At 40.1% G+C, this 16,932-nt stretch overlaps 1 protein-coding gene across 1 annotated transcript; it reads left to right on the top strand.

Annotated features, from left to right (window-relative positions):
• The first annotated feature begins 519 nt into the window (after window positions 1–519).
• On the top strand, window positions 520–7,673 carry neff1 (neuronal intermediate filament family member 1). Its single transcript, XM_030143857.1, has 4 exons — window positions 520–1,417; window positions 3,514–3,831; window positions 4,027–4,151; window positions 5,650–7,673. Exons 1-4 carry the CDS (start codon window positions 677–679, stop codon window positions 6,035–6,037), a joined length of 1,572 nt encoding a protein of 523 aa, XP_029999717.1. The 5' UTR covers window positions 520–676; the 3' UTR covers window positions 6,038–7,673.
• Window positions 7,674–16,932: the final 9,259 nt, after the last annotated feature.

The following is a 16,932-nucleotide window of genomic DNA, read 5'->3' on the forward strand; positions in this document are numbered from 1 at the left end:
AGGCTGGGATGATGTGGGAGTGCAAGAATCACGCCACTTAATGAGTCTCATCCTGTATTCTGATATTGCGGAGGTCGGAGGATGAGGGCGGCTGGATGCAGACTGCAGCACCAAAACACAGTGGTGCACAGCTCAACACATCGATCCCATTTAACATTCTGCTGGGACAGCAAAGCAAAACTGCAATGACAGTGGACAGTAGTTGAAGGTAACATGACACAGTCCACTGGGAAATTCTATAGACGGAGAAAATGAATTTACGCACTTTATGACAGTGGAATGTTGTTTGCATGTCATCAACTCAGTCCATGAAAGTAATTAAATAATTTAATAATAACAGGAGTTCAGTCAGTTCAGATACCATCTAGGTGTGTTTTCATTTAGAGTAGTTGTATGTTGATGCCTGGGCTACAAAAGAGGATCTGCATGAGTGAATTCGTGTCTCCCCAGAGGGTGGAGGCTTTCTGCAAAAGCCTGCAGGTTTCCCTCATCTCCTGCTGTTCCTGCGTCAAATGATGCGCCGCCGCCTTCACTATAAAAGCACCTGTCCTGGCCAGACTTCACTCGCATCTCACTTTCTCTCTCTTTCTCACACACTCACCCTCACACACTCCTCAGCTCCTCACACACACTCTCTCCCGTACAGAGCAGAGGGACCGGACATCACTAAGGAAACATGAGTTACTCCAGCGACATTTACAGCAGCAGCTCCTATCGGAAGATCTTTGGAGATGCTCCCCGGTCCGGCCGCGTGGGTATGGGCAGCAGCCCGTCCCGCATGCACTCTGCGGGATACCGCAGCAACCACCGCACCTACGGTTCTCCATCCGTGATGTCCTCCACCGCCTACCGCAGGACGGCGGCACCCGGCCGCGTCTTCTCCTCCATGCCGGAGTCCGTGATGGACCTGACCCAGTCCACCGCGGTCACCAACGAGCTCAAGATCATCCGCACCAATGAGAAGGAGCAGCTGCAGGGCCTCAACGACCGCTTCGTGTCCTTCATTGAGAAAGTTCACAACCTGGAGCAGCAGAATAAAGTTCTGGAGGCGGAGGTGACGCTGCTGCGGCAGCGCAACAGCGAGCCCTCCCGCCTGCACGAGCTGTACGAGCAAGAGATCCGCGAGCTGCGGGCGCGCGTGGAAGAGCTGACGCACGAGAAGAGCCAGATGCACCTGGACTGCGTGCAGATGAATGACACCCTGGAGCGCGTGCGGGAGAAGCTGGAGGAGGAGACCAGGATGCGGGAAGAGGCTGAGAACGCTCTGAAGGGCTACCGGAAGGACGTGGACGACGCCACTCTGGCCCGTCTGGAGCTGGAGAAGAAAGTAGAGTCCCTGCTGGATGAGATTGCCTTCCTCAGAAAAGTTCACGAGGAAGAACTGCAGGAGCTCCAGACTTCACTGCAGGCCACGCAGGTACACAGCCCACTGTCCCGTCCACTGTTTCCACGGCCTTCAGGCCTGCAGAGGCAAAACCAGTCCCACACTTTTCCTATTCAAACTGTTTTATAGTCAGAAAATACTTAAACACTTACATATGACATACTGTCCATCATTTAATACATTTACTTATTTGTTTTGGGGACTATCCCGGAGCCACTTTTATTTGTAAACAAACATAACAGTATCCCGGTGCCATGATGGCTGAGGGTGACCTGATAGAACTTCATAATAACATCAGTGTGAGTGTAATAATGTTACTATATCCTTTTGTCGACAGGTCTACTGCAATAATAATAATAATAATAATAATAATAATAATAATAATAATAATAATAATAATAATAATAAGTATGCCTGTACATGTTTAACACGTTTATGTAGCCTATGCAGTAACGCAGACCCACAGATAAAATCCAAACACCACACAGTTTTTGTGTGCTGGACGTGCTCCGTCCTCCTCAGCCTAACACTGCGCACTGGATAATTGATGGCACTGCAGTTCCGTTTCAGCTCCACGCGCCGTCCCTCCCTCCACTCATAAACTTGGGGTCTCGTGCACTTTTGCAGCACCCCGCGCGCCGTCACGCCCCCGGACAAACTTTAAGGTGGAGTTTAATCCACGCAGGTCCACGCCTACGTGTTTAGACTAAACCATGTTTATTTTGCAGCTGTAGCTCATGGCGCACAGTTTAGTTTTGTGTGGGAATATTCGGTGTAAAACAGTAAATACTGAACAGTGTAATGGGGTTTGTTTGGGGCTGTTTTCATTAAGGTGCAACATTCCTACCACACTGTCGGGTTAGAGCAGGTTTTATAGGCAGTGATGAGAGGGGGTACGGGACAGGGAGGGGGGGAATGCGCATAATCCTGGGGTGTGGTCGTCCCATCTGGAGGGAACAGTAGACTATCTCATCTTTTTAGTGTTTGTCATGCAAATTTCGAGTTAAACCAAGAAAACGCCTCAAACAGCCCAAATAGTTGAACAAAAAAACTTTTGCAGGTCTTTCCCTCCGTTGCAATCAATACACACTCGTGTTGTTTTCATTAACAAAACGATCAATATTTTCGATTGGTATTAAAATACAGCGACTTCCGCTCCTCTGAGAGTTGACAAAGCTGTTCTTTCCTGGAAAAGTATTAGATTTCATCAAGTTGCAAAAGCAGAAAAAACTACAAGGAATGTAAACCAAGACTGAAGTGAATGAGGACAGCAGGCAGCTTTACTACTCTGAACACAGATCAGTTCATTAGACGTGCAGAACCAAGCAGTTCACGCAGAAAGGAGATGGTTACTGGGTAGATTTCTCTGAGGGTTTCTCTTCTTCCCTCCAGGGAGTATTACTGCCTTCTAAGCTATTGACAGCACAGGCTTCTTCAGCAGAGAGAGGTCTGAGTCAGCAGTCGATTCATCAGTCCTGCAGCAGATCTCCTCATGGACACAGCTCACACACACTCACCTTATACATTTATGCATATGTTCCCTGTAGAGAGACAGAGCAATCTAAGCACTGAACACATGCGAGGGAAATGGAATTCACCTGCAAAATTTGTAGATTCTATAATATTTGTGTCATGTTTACAAGTTAAGTTAGTGGATTACAGCAATAGGTTATATAAAATATCTCCAGTTGTTGTTATTAGGCTAAAATTAGCTTTAGGTTGTGATTGAAAGCCTCTTTGACATCTACGGTGAAATTTAATATGTTCAGCAAACCAGTGCATTACAGCATCATCACATTACATGCACTAAATGGACAAATGAGCACTAAAAGCTGGTGTTAAGTGTGATACTTAAGGGCACTATGTCAAACCTGATGACTTTGGAAGTGACACATATTAGGTTATAATTCTCTCAAAGTTCTTCACAAAATAAAACACCATGCAATATAGGTGTGACGATTGTGGGGAAAGTGAAACAAAATGCAATAAAAGCAGGAATTTCAAAGAGCAAGAGACAAAACAAAAATACTGATAACGTTAAAACATTTAAAAGCTCATATAAAACTAATTTACTTATTTGTATGAAACTTCTAATAATAAATTCCTTCCTTCCTGTCTTCTACATCCAGGTGTCAGTGGAGATGGACATGACCAAACCTGATCTGGCTGCTGCCCTGAAGGACATTCGGAGTCAGTACGAGAACCTGTCAGCCAGGAACCAGACCCAGGCCGAGGAGTGGTACCGCTCTAAGTTTGCCACTGTGACCGAGGCGGCTGCCCGCAACCAGGACGCCATCAAGCAGTCAAAGGAGGAGCTGAGTGAGTACCGCAGGCAGGTGCAGGCCCGTACCCTGGAGATCGAGGCTCTCAGGGGCCACAATGAGGCCCTGGAGAGGCAGATCGCAGAGATGGAGGAACGCCACAACAATGAAATTGGAGAGATGCAGGTGTGTATGAAAAGATAAATCTCTTAGTTTATTATGTAAGACATTTTTGCACTGAAGATAAAGCAGGCATAACAGCGTAAAACTACTACTAATAATCATAATTTAGTTATGAATGTGGTTAGACCTTAAATACCATGTAACTTCTTGACAAAATGATTTCTTATTGTGATTTGTTTGTGTTTTTGTGTGTTACAGGATACCATCCAGCAGCTGGAGGCCGCCCTGCGCTCCACCAAAGGAGAAATGTCCCACCACCTGCGTGAATACCAGGACCTGCTGAATGTCAAGATGGCTCTGGACATTGAGATCGCTGCCTACAGGTCCTCTACTCTTAAAATAATGCAACATCACCCAGGCTATCAGAATAAAATCACTTCAGGTTTATTATATATGTCATGCATAGATCCCAGGGTGGAGGGTTTCTGACACTTAAATGATTAAAAACCTATATTTTTGTGGTGACCTCTCTACACGTAACCTTTCTTAAGTAATTTATCCTATTTATTATGATATTTTCCTCTGCATTTTGCATTCATTCAGTGAAAAAAGGTATTTTCAGTTTTTTATTTAGTGATTATGTAGATGTTCATAAAAGTTCAGAGTACATTCAAAGGTTATTATTATGAAAACACAGAAAACTGAAGAAAAAGTGACTTTTTCAGCTAAATATATCATTAACATAACATGAAACAAGTGTCTACAACTACTGCCATTTCTCAAACTACATGGGTTTTAATGGTGAATCAATACTGTAGAAGAGAATATTGTTTCAGTGTTCATTATGTAGCAGCTGTTCAAGATTCAAGAAGTTTATACTGAGCAATGAAATTCTTACTTTGCAAGTTCCCTTCACACGACTAAGGTAAACACTTAAGCTAAACTAAAATTAAATGAAGGAAATAAACTGTACAGTTAAAGCAATTTAAACTAAACCAAAACAAAATAAAGGAAATCAACTGTACACTAAGCAAGGAAAAATAAATAGGCAAAATAAAATGAAGTGAACTCTGTGCAAAGAGTGAGTGTATCAGCATGGGAAAAAAAAAAAATAGATTGATTGAATGTCAAAAAGGACATACCTGATGCTGGTAAAAAACAAACAAAAAAAACTGAGAAAGTGCATTTTAGGTGAATTATTAAAATGCACAGATAGGATTAGTTGTTCATAAGTTATTAAATATTTTAGATCAGTAGATGCTTTTGGTCACTTGCAGCTGTTTTGAAGGTTATAGTATTTGTGAGACTGTAGAATAATACTTTCGTTGTTCTTTCTAGTGTGTTTGTGAAGCTCAGTTTCAGTTACATGCAGTTAAAGACTCTTCCAGACTTATACAAAGGCCTACTTTTGTCAAACCCATTAACCCAATACCAAAAATAACAAATTTGCCCTAAGGAGATTTACATTCTGTACAGTATATGACACCATCTGTCCACTAATCCTTTGGTCAAATGAGGAACATGTCCCCAAAATGAGCTTTTAATGGAGAGAAATGGAAGCTCTAGTGTGTAATGTCAATGCGGCAGGACCACAAGGAGTAAAGAATTGTTTTTTCTATCCCAAATGACAGGTTAAAAGGCTTACATGTATGATGTAAGAGATAAATCGATGCTTTAGCCAGTGTAACATTATGAATCGGATGTGAAATGATCTAACTCAGCAACAGTGGTGATGTTCTGGGCTGATATACGTACCAAAACACAGAGCAGAGGTGGTATCCGTGACATTAGATCCCTCAGGAGAGACACACCGAGATAAAAATAGAAACAGATCCAGACTAGAAGGTGACGTTATCTCTTGCCCTGTCTGCCTCCGTTTAGGAAGCTGCTGGAGGGCGAGGAGTGCCGCCTCAGCTCAGTGGGCGGAGCCATGGTCCAGTCTGGCTATCCCGGCTTCTCCTACATGTCTGCTCGCACCTACACCCTCGGAGCCTACAGGAAGTCCAGTGCCAAGCCTGAAGACGAAGAGGAAGAGGATGGAGAGGAAGAGGAGAAGGAGGAAGAAGAGGAGGGAGAGGAGGGAGAGGAGGGAGAAGAGGGAGAGGAGGGAGAGGATGGAGAGGAGGAGGGAGAGGAAGGAGATGACCAGGAGGAAGGTGAGGGTGAGGAAGAGGAGGAAGAGGAGGAGGAAGACAAGCAGAAGGAGAAGGGGAAGGAGGAGAAGGAGAAGAAGAAGGAGAGCCCCACTGGCAAGAACAGCAAGAGCTAAACGGCTAATGTCAACATCATCATCTTCATCTTCACATTCCTCATCAGTCCAGTCATTCATATGGATCTCCTGTTCACAACAACACCACTCACACACACACACACACACACACAGTCACATGTGCACAGTCGAGATGCCTCACACCTTGTGTCCTTCTGTTTGCTCTGTAACTCAGATGTACTTAGTTTATTAGAAAGAGCAAGTGAGTTAGAAGACGAGTTTCATTCATTTACATCATCAGCAGAGATTGTTTTATCAGCATCTGTCATGATTTAAGCTAGTGCGATGCCACAAAGGCGGAAAAAGGACAATGTTTTCTTTAATATATGTAACCGTCATTAATGTGCCATTAATGATCGATCTTTACAGTACAAGTTATCTTTGAAAGTCACAATCTTGTTAGCACAGACTTCAACGCACACATCTGAAGCACGGGAAACAGCCGGTCCAACTTTTACGGTGCTATTTGATTTTTACATATAAAAGTTGGGGAGTACTGTAAGTGAGGATTTTAACCAGACAGATGCTCTACCAGCTCATTCCTGAAAGTTAGCGTGTCAAACAGGGGAGTTTAGAGTCTATTTCAATTGCAAATTCAACCCCTGTGTTTCCTACAGAATGTGAATGCTTTCCTTCCCTACGTCTTTCTCCTACTCTTTCCCATCATCCCTTGCTTGGGTCTGCATCTCAACCCCACAACGACAAAATGAAATGTAGGCATTTATCATTTATCACCCCTTTTCATGCTGTTTTTGTCACTGCAGTGTCACAGCACGGCAATAATGAGCTCAGAAAAACTGTATATACAAATGTTTGTGGAGGGTGGAGTGGGTTATGCTGCAGCTTCTCTTCTGGGAGGTGCATCTCTGGGAATGAATATCAAGAATAAAGAATGAAAAATATACAGAGTTGCTATATATATAAAAAATATATATAGAAATATATATATATATAATTTTTGGGGGAAAATGAATTATCCCACCTTTGATTGATTCATTTGTCAGTGAATAGTATTTATCTGATAAATCACCGTTTATTTGCAAGTGTTCTCCCTCCCTTTCCGAAATCAGAAATACCTTCATAATGCAAACATGTCAGTGATTTAGTTTAATTTGGGCGGAGGTGAAGGTGAGCGTGGCTGTTAGTGTCAGAGCAGCTGACGGTGACACTGACAGCACTCAGCTCAGACTGCAAATGGCAGGTGGGGTCATGGTGATATGGTACAGAGTCACTTATAAGGGCTATTTGCACTGTAACCCTATCTATCAATGTTGTCCCTCATTTCATCTCCCTTTGCCGTCTCCTCTTGACAAATGAATCAGTCGACGGTTTTGAATGCATGGCCTGACTCTTGGAGCTTGAATACCTGCGGATGGGTTAGATTTTTTGCTTGTTGTGTGTTCAATTAAAAACTTGCCTTAACCATTACTGAAAGGAAAAAAAAAAAGAAACAAACAAAAAAAAGAAACAAAACTCAACAAAACATATTTTCACCTGCATCTCACTTGTTTCCGGGGTAGTTGAGGAGTGTGGACACTTTACAGATCGTTCTGCTAAACAACTGTGACTGTATGTGCTGCTATGTCATGCAGTGATATTCCTGTCAAAGCCAAATAAAGACCATTTATTAACCAAACATGTACTGCACGTCAGTCTATTTACATGACTACTGCTACTGCTACTACTGCTACTGCTACTACTACTACTACTACTGCTACTGCTACTACTACTACTACTATTACTAATACTGCTACTACCACATCTACTACTACTACTACTACTACTACTACTACTACTACTATTACTACTACTACTACTACTACTACTACTGCTACTACTACATCTACTACTACTACTACTACTACTACTACTGCTACTACTACATCTACTACTACTACTACTACTACTACTACTACTACTACTACTACTAATAATAATAATAATAATAATAATGATCAAATGAAGGATATTGTGAATCAATACTTTTAACATACTGTCTTTTGCACTGATTCCTTTACTACAATGACCACTAATGATTACTTTCTCTGTTGATCAATTTGTCTCTTATTTTTGTCATTAATTGAATAATTATTTGGGCTATAAAATGAGTATTAGAATCACATAAAGCTTCATTATCTATTAAATTTTTTCTTTGGCATGTCACTCAAATGCACATAGAGTAGTCAGCTACTGTAATTTACAGTATTTATATAGTCACTTTAATTTTATATTTTGTTATATTTATATGACTTCACTCTGTGAAAGTATGTTTTTGTATTTCATTTGCTTGTATAATTTATACTGCACAGCTATTGTGGACACTTCTTGCCTTTCACTGTCCATACCATGAGCATGTGACAAATAAAGAAATTGAATATTGAAAATGAAGTTAGAAACACAGAACACAATATGTGACAAAACATATAGGGATTAAAAACATTATTGGGTGAATTTAAAACTTTTCACCTCCCACCTTTGGTTAAGACTCGATAACAGTGTTGAAAAAATCACAGAAATTGGTGCAAAAGTATATGAAAATGTCTTGTTTGGTTTGCAACACAAAGATATTCAGTTGACTGTCACAGAGGAGGAAAGAAAGAAGAAAATAAAGGTGTAGAAGCGGGAATCAGAGAATTTTGACTTTAGAAAATGACTGAAACTGCTAATATGTTTACAAGCTAATAATGAATGAAAGAATCAATTGTAGTGTGTCCAATCATAAAAACGATCATGCAGTAAAACTTAATCTAATGTAAAATGTGCAGTTTACATGCCAATAAACATCTCAACAACTCAACTCAGCTGAATGTAACTGCTCATCCTGTTAAACTGGAAGTTTCAGCTCTACACGTCCGATAAATTCAGAACTTACAGCCACACTGACATTTCCATTCTTTAAAATGCCTGTTTCAGTTCTATTCCTGGTCATTTGTCAACTTGTTTCTCTCTGTCATATTCTATCTGACATTTCCATCTCTTTCAAATGACACAGCAGATGCTTTCAGAGTGTTCACATCGCGTCAGCTCGTTTCAGCCTTTCAGTGCTTACACTTAAGCTGACGTATCAACTAATTTTACTACTATGCCGATGCCGTCCTCATGTGTGCAGGGTAAAACCAGTTTAATGTTGGACTGAGGACAACGCTGATGCAGTACAGGGGGCATATATCTTCTTTATGTTCATACATTTACAAGAAGCAGTTAAACTTTGTGGCTGAATGTAACAAACAGAACTGTAGTTTGTGAATCTTAGCTTTAATGCTAACTCTAATACCTTTTTTTTTTTTTTTTGGCAATTCATTATTTCAGTCTAAACACTTTAAGGCAGGGGTGTCAAACATGTGGCCCAGGGGCCAAATCCAGCCCACCAAAAGGTCCAGTCCGGCCTGTAGGATGACTATGAAATGCAAAAATTACACTAAGATAAAAACAATCCTTTTAGTTTAGGTTCCACATTCAGACCAATTCAGTGTCAAGTGGGTCAGACCAGTAAAATACGATTATAATAACCTATAAATAATGACAACTCAAACTTTTCTCTTTGTACATGTAAAGATTTTCATGAAATTTTACTGTATTTATACTAAAGCAAACTATCCTTTCTCAAAAAAAAAAAAGAATAACCTGAACAAATATAAACATCCTGAAATGTCTGAAGAAGTGCAGTTTTAACAGTATTATGTCTATTATGAAATGTTTTGTGTATTTGTAGATCCACTGTGATCTGTAAATCAAAATGCAAGTGTAAATGATAAACTGAAGCATAATATTGTTAAAACTGCACTTATTTTTCAGTTTATTTCTGTTATTCACATTGTTTTAAAGGATAGTTTGTAGATGTAAACATTTTCATAATGTAATTTAAATTTTTTCCACTCTAAAACATAGACAAAACTTTGGAGTTGACATCACTCCTATATTTTTACCCCACCCCCCAAAGGGGAGGCAAGGGGTATTATTTTTGGTTTGTTTCTTTGGTTCTTTGATTGTTGACATTCTAGCAGCAAAACTATTGGTTGAATTCATATCAGATTGGGTTTATAGATTGCCAGTGACCCAGAATAGATGTCATTACATTTTTGGAAAAGTAGGTCAAAGTTCAAATTTTTATAAATTTTTAAAAAAATGTATCCCCATTTACTTACAATGGGCCAAATTTCTAATGTCTATAAAAACATCAGTTTTGTTTCAATTTACTTGAAACTTGGCTCATATTCAGAGGCAACTGATATGTTGACATCAGCACACGCATACACATGATGACATCAGCTGGATCAATGCCAAAATAGGCTACAATACATGCGAAGAGTGTGGTTTGTCGTGCCTGGCACCACTTGTTATGTTATTATTTCACTGGTCCGGCCCACTTCAGATCAAATTTGGCTAAACGTGGCCCCTGACCTAAAATGAGTTTGACACCCCTGCTTTAAGGTGTCGTTGTGTTTCACTCCCTGCTCTGTAACTCAGAGTTTCAAAGCCAGAGCTGGTTTGTTACTTTATATTTCCCTGCATTTTACAGCTTTCTTTTCTCACAGGTCCTTAGTTCAAACTATAGAAACTTTTAAACACAGTCTGACACTTGAAGCTTCATGATTTTTACATTCAACCATTCAAAAGAATTGACACAAAGGCCAAAACTGGAGGTCAAGACAGTTTATAAAATGCTGTAACTCAAATAAATTGTTCTCCATAAAGTTGGAATAAAATATTTTTACTTATGCCAATATGATCCATTCTTCATAAATAAAGTGTAACTGGGACTTATTGTATTCCATCAAAGGTGATTACTGATGTGTATAAAGAGGAATAAAAAGGAGGAATGTAACTGAAAATGGGTGACACAGTGGTGCAGTGGTTAGCACTCGTGCCTCACAGCAAGAAGATCCTGGGTTCAATTCCAACACCAGTCGACGGGGGGTGGGACCTTTCTGTGTGGAGTTTGCATGTTCTCCCCGTGTCTGCGTGGGTTCTCTCCAGGTACTCCGGCTTCCTCCCACCATCCAAAGACATGCACTGATAGGTTAATTGGTTAATCTAAATTGCCCATAGGTGTGAATGTGACAGTGATTGTTTGTCTCTATATGTCAGCTCTGCGATGAACTGGCGACTTGTCCAGGGTGTACCCTGCCTTCGCCCATAAGTAGCTGGGATAGGCTCCAAGCGACCCCTGTGACCCTAGTGAGGATAAAGCAGGTTCAGAAAATGAATGAATGAATGTATCTGAAAACAAAATTATTCCAACTTTATGGACAAAGTGCATTAACATCATACTTCAGTGAATCAAAAAACACTTAAATGTCATGTCTCGTCAGATTTGTTAATTATGTTAACGTTTAGTGTTTCATGTCTCGTCTTTGGTTTTCAGTGTTTGTCTTTGTTTCATTAGTCACTTTATGTTAACCCATAAAGACCCAAACACACACCAATGACCAAAAGCATCCACTGATCTAAACTGTTTAATACCTGTTGATCCCTTAATCCTATCAATCCATGTAAATAACTGGTGTAAAATGCAGTTCGTCATCTTTTCACGGTCATCACATATGACCCATTTGGATGTTCAGAGGCTACGTAGTTACCATGGAAACACCGTCATCTTCTACAACATTGATTCACCAGTAAGACCCATGGAGCTGGATAAATGACAGTGGATGGAGACACTTGGTTTATGTTTAGTCAATGATATTTTCACTGAAAAAGTAACTTTTTACTAAACTTTCTTGTCTGATTTGATATAAAAATCTTTGAATTTTCTCTGAGCTTTTACGAACATCTGTATGATCAGTGAATTAAATACAGGAAAACACATGATTTCTATAAAAAACTTAAAGTAAAGAGAATGATATTACAATAAATACTGATAAATCACTTAAGAAAGGTTAAATATAGAGAAAAATCTATTTGGTAAGTGTCACAAAAGTACAACTGGGACTTTATGGGTTAAGTTAGAGTTTCACATTTTGTCGTGTCTTGCACTTCTTGTTTTATTTTGTACACATCTCTTCCCTCATGTTTCAGACCCTGACTTCCTCCCTTTGTGTGTTTTCCCACCAGTGTGACTGTTAGCCCCACCCCTGATTGTTGTCACCTATGTTCCCCTACCTCATGTATAAATAGTCCTGTCTCCCTTTGTCTTGTGCCAGTTCATCTGATTCTGTCGTGTTTCACATCAAGCTGTCTACCAGGTTTTTCCATGTTTGTCAAGTTTCATGCTTCAAGTTTTCCTGTAGGAGTTCTGTTCATCATAGAGATTTGTTTGTAGTTTTTTATATCCTCCTTGTGAGCACTTTTTGTTAATCACTTTTTCATAATTAAAATACTTTTGTTAAAATCTTCAGTTTTTGAGAGTTGTGCATTTGAGTCCACCCTTTTGTGTGTCAAGGAGTAACATTAAATTCAGTCATTAGAAAACCAGTCATAAACACTGCTACACTCTGCAACTGCACTTTTTTTTAAAGATGGCATCTTGAAACACCAATAAAAAACTCAAAGAATATGGGAAAAATAAAAGTCGAAGGCATTTCAACCAAAACACAGAAGTGTATCTTAAACATCACCGCTGTTGAAAGATGAGAAGTTTTCAGGTCATTGAGTCACTGTCATGATAATATAACTCACAATGTCTCATGATAAAATTGCTTTTTCTGCAGCTATACAGCACAAATGACCTCCACAGATATGCTAGTTTTCCATTAGTCCATTTTACTTTTTGATGGGCCGACTACTCTTTTGCACATACCAATGGAGCTTCCATTTCTGGTGAAGGGTCTACAATACAATCCCAACTTACAACTTACCCAATCACATTGGGGTTATTTTCTTTCTTTTTCTTATCAATAGCCGTTGTTGTGATGTTGTGATGGAGGGATCTAACTTTCACCATGATCACATATCCTGAGAATATAACATTTGTGGTACAAACTACAGTGTGAAAATACTGCCCTCAAGAAACAGTTTCACAGAATTAAATTATTTATTTCATTAGTTTTGGCTGGTGTTGTTGTTGTTCTCACACTTTGCAAACTCAGAAATACTCAACACTCTGATGAAAATGTGTAAATAGTCTGTATAGTTCTTCTTCTTGTTTGTCTTGTTCTTCTTATTATTAGGATTTTATAGTGTTTTTTGCACTATCTTGTTTTTGCACTATCTTTCTGTATGCACACTTTTTCTTGCACTTTATTCTGTTGCTGCCTTGACTGTTGAATGTCCCTGTTCTGTTGTCGGATCAATAAACTCTAATCCAGTGTTTCTCAACGGGGATGGTACTGCCCCCCCCCAGGAGGCGTTGGGACATCTTCGGGGGGGGGGGGTTTGGAGCGAGAAAGCTAAGGGGAGGAGGGGGCAAGTCACTGTTGTACATTACAACATCTGGGGTGCCGATAAGGGGGGTAAACATAACAAAGTCATGGAGATTGAGATCCGCTGTATAAGAGAGGCATAGAAGGCAGGAGACAGACGTTGAAAGGATGTTAAGTTTCATTTTCATTTTCAGTTTTTCACTTTGTATGGAGAGCACCCCACGTCCCCTACCCCCCCGCCCCCCGCTCCAACACATCGACAAGTTGGTGAATTTTATAAATGAAAGGGTCCACAATGTTTACCTTTCAAGGGGCCCACAATTGGTAGCGGTGCCCCTGTACAACATTATACCCCCCCCAGTATAAGGAGCCTGTGTCTGACATATAACAGAGGCACATACTCCCCCCTGGTCTTATGGGTTGCCCCCATCGCAAATTTGTTTTGTTTTCATGGGGGGCGCCAGGTGGCCAGTGATGAAGTGAGGGGGCTGTACCTATTGAGCTATATGACCCACCATGTCCTCTGCAGTGTCCTTGATGCTGTTAATGGGTGTTTGTTCAAAAAAAGGTTGTGAAACACTGGTCTAATCTAATCTAATCTAATCTAATCTAATCTAATCTAATCTGAGAAAAATAAGAAAAAAAAAGGAGTATAAAACTATCTCTACGGATGCACAGAGCCAGATAATTTATAGATACAGATAAGGATTAATTGCTGTTTTAAGAGTTGTACTAAACAGTTTTGCATACACTAGATTCGGTGAAGATGCATTCCATAATATAAGTTATCTCTCTTGGATGTTTTCCTCTTATTTACGTAAAACAGTTAATGCAGTTTTGAGTTTTTCTATGAGTGAGGTGTTAACTTTTATTCCTAAAGGGTGTGAAAAATGTGTGACACCAAAGAAAAGTGTGAACACATCTGCAAAAGAAAACTTCTGCTGTGTTAAGAAGACAACGATGAAGATGAAATGTGACCCTGTTTTATTAAACGTGTCTTACGATCGAATGAGAAAAATGGGACAAAAACAGAATATCGCCTTCTGAAAGCATTCATCATCACTTTAAAGACATTTTTTGGTCATTTGCTTTCATCAGCGCAGTGGGAACACATGCTCCCACTGCTGTAGCCTTCAGGCTGCAGTAGATCCTGGTGTTTAATGGGTGGAGCTGTGTAATGGTGGTGGGTTCTGTTATCGACTCATCTCAGCCCTGTGTCAGCCTGCACCCAGAGGTGAAGGATGAGGTCGGGGAAGATGGATGGCAGTTGCTAGCGCTGGCCCACCAGCACAGCTGTCAGCAGCAAGAACTTTATCACAGCCTGGGACTGTGTGTTTCCTGCCCACAGACTGGACTCCTCCTTGTCTATGTGTGTGTATGAAGTAGAATCAGCACAGCGGCAAAAACATTATCAGCACTAACAGGCAATCAATAAACCTGCCAGAAAAGCAAGAGAAAAGTAGCAAAAACAAATGTTGTTGAGTGGATATAAAAGGGTACGTCTGAGATTCAGGAAAAATAAAGGTAACGTGATAGAGGAAAGCAACAGACAAGAGGTGCAAAGTACATCCCTTTTTGTGTGCAATCAATATGAAGATGTGTGATTGTGGTTATTGAACACTGATCACCTGATCGGAGTATTGGAGATGTCACAGGAAACAGATGTGTACAGTGTGTATAGATCGACTCCAGGTTTCTTTTAGTATATTTCTGTATTAGTCACTCCACTGCTTCTCCATCTGCAGAGAGGGTTGGGTGCATAATTCAGTGTGTGTTTACAGTCGATGGGCTGCAGCCACTGCACCACAGATCAGTTAATGTTTTATGGCAATTATAAATAAATATGAGATTGATTAATGAAAATACCTTTGTCAAATTTTAGAAGATATATCTCTCTCTGGCTCTGCAAACATTTTGAACCTTTTTTGATTTACATTAAAGAGAAAATCCAGTTATCTGCGACTCCCTAAGCTGTCTGAAGAATTTTGATCAGTTTAATTATTGTTTTAATATTTCACAGACTTTATCTTTATCACTATTTAGCCCTGCACAGTATGACTTTGATTACCTGGAGCTGAACATTCAGATTGTGTTTTATTTGGACTAAGCTGTGGAATCTGTGTGGCTGTTTCTTTAATCAGTACATTGCTTCTAGTTTCTTTTTTTTGTTTTTGTTTTTTTTTTCTGGCTTCTTTCTGTGTGTTTCTTAATATTTTCTGTCTCACTTTTGTACCAGGTGCTTTTTGCTTCTTCTCTTTTTCTGTAAATACAAGTTAATTCCATGTCATCTGTGTTTTTTCTTCTGTAGTTCAAAGTAAAATACAAAAGTGATGTTATCATGATAGTAATATCCGTTCAGATTGCCTGTATATGATCATTAATGAGGATTATGTAAAATCTGTGGAGATTTTCATGCCGTGTGTTGGCAGAGCACGGGTCAAGGATAAACTCATTAGATTTTGGAGCAGATCCAACAAAAGGAGTGGCTGCACCCCTCCACCCCTCCCTGAAAAGAAAAAAGAAGGAGATATATCAGAAGGTAACTATGTTCAACTATATTAAAAACTGGATGAACTCACAAACAGAAAACCTAAGCCAAAGTAATAATAAAATTAAACTAGCTGCTACTGGAGCCGATGCTGATCTTGTCAGTTCTATTGCTGTGTCCTTGAAGAAAAAAAAAGGTTAAAGTTAAATCACTTTATTAACTGCTTTGGGAAATGTATCCATCCTTAAATATACACCCAGCATTAGTAGTAACTGGCATTAACGCAGCAGCATGTTGTTAAATTTGTGAATGAATCTTTAATTTTAATATATATGTCCATAGCTTTAAATCACTGATGAGATTTCTTTAAGGGTTTTCTTCCCAGTCCTGGGTTCTGTTTCTCCTTGACTCTTCCTTTTTGCTGGTTTCCTTTGACTGATGCGTTTTCTTTCCTCACAGACACCGGGAGACTTATGACTTGGCATGAGTCTCTGTGGTGGACTGTGAGACAGGGAGCGTGTCAGAGGGCAGATTTATTGAAAATTCAGGAGTCCGATCAATCCCACAGCCCTGCAGGCCTTTGGCCTCTGCTGGGTGGGACAGGGAGTCGTCCTTGGTTCAGCCGTGCCGCTGCCGTGTGCGTGCAGAGCTCTGCTGTCAGCACATTCTGCTGTTGTGGAGGTGCATACATAATTGAATGCTCTCCTTCTCCTCCACTGTCCCCGGAGACCCTTTGAGACAAAGCAATAAATACTCAACCTCAGCGTTTAACAACCTACATGCTGTTGCTATAAGTCCACAAACATGCAATTACATTTCCTCTTTTAAATGACTTAAAGCCAAAGACACAAGTAAACACATTCGTCACTGACTTTACAAGTGTTAGAGTGAACTTTGGTGGACTCCAGTGGACTCCAGTAGACTCCAGTGGACTCCAGTGGACTCCAGTGGACTGTTGGCTGTCTGTATTTCTGGCACTGTCTTAAGTGAAGCAGTTTTTTCAGAACATTTAGTCTGCACCAACTAAAAGGACTTGAAAGCAGCTGATGGTTTCCATTGGTCTTGGCTCATTTTCAGTTCAAGGATCATTGTTTGAATTCATTGTT

The sequence above is a fragment of the Sphaeramia orbicularis genome, chromosome 9, assembly GCF_902148855.1.
Source record: "Sphaeramia orbicularis chromosome 9, fSphaOr1.1, whole genome shotgun sequence".
NCBI classification, from domain to species: domain Eukaryota; kingdom Metazoa; phylum Chordata; class Actinopteri; order Kurtiformes; family Apogonidae; genus Sphaeramia; species Sphaeramia orbicularis.

Excerpts from the sequence above, each read along its gene's own strand:
- neff1 (XM_030143857.1), top strand. The coding sequence starts at position 677 with ATGAGTTACTCCAGCGACATTTACAGCAGCAGCTCCTATCGGAAGATC. Across the intron at positions 3,832-4,026 it reads ATGAAATTGGAGAGATGCAG|GATACCATCCAGCAGCTGGA; the intron begins GTGTGTATGAAA and ends TGTGTGTTACAG. Across the intron at positions 4,152-5,649 it reads ATTGAGATCGCTGCCTACAG|GAAGCTGCTGGAGGGCGAGG; the intron begins GTCCTCTACTCT and ends GCCTCCGTTTAG.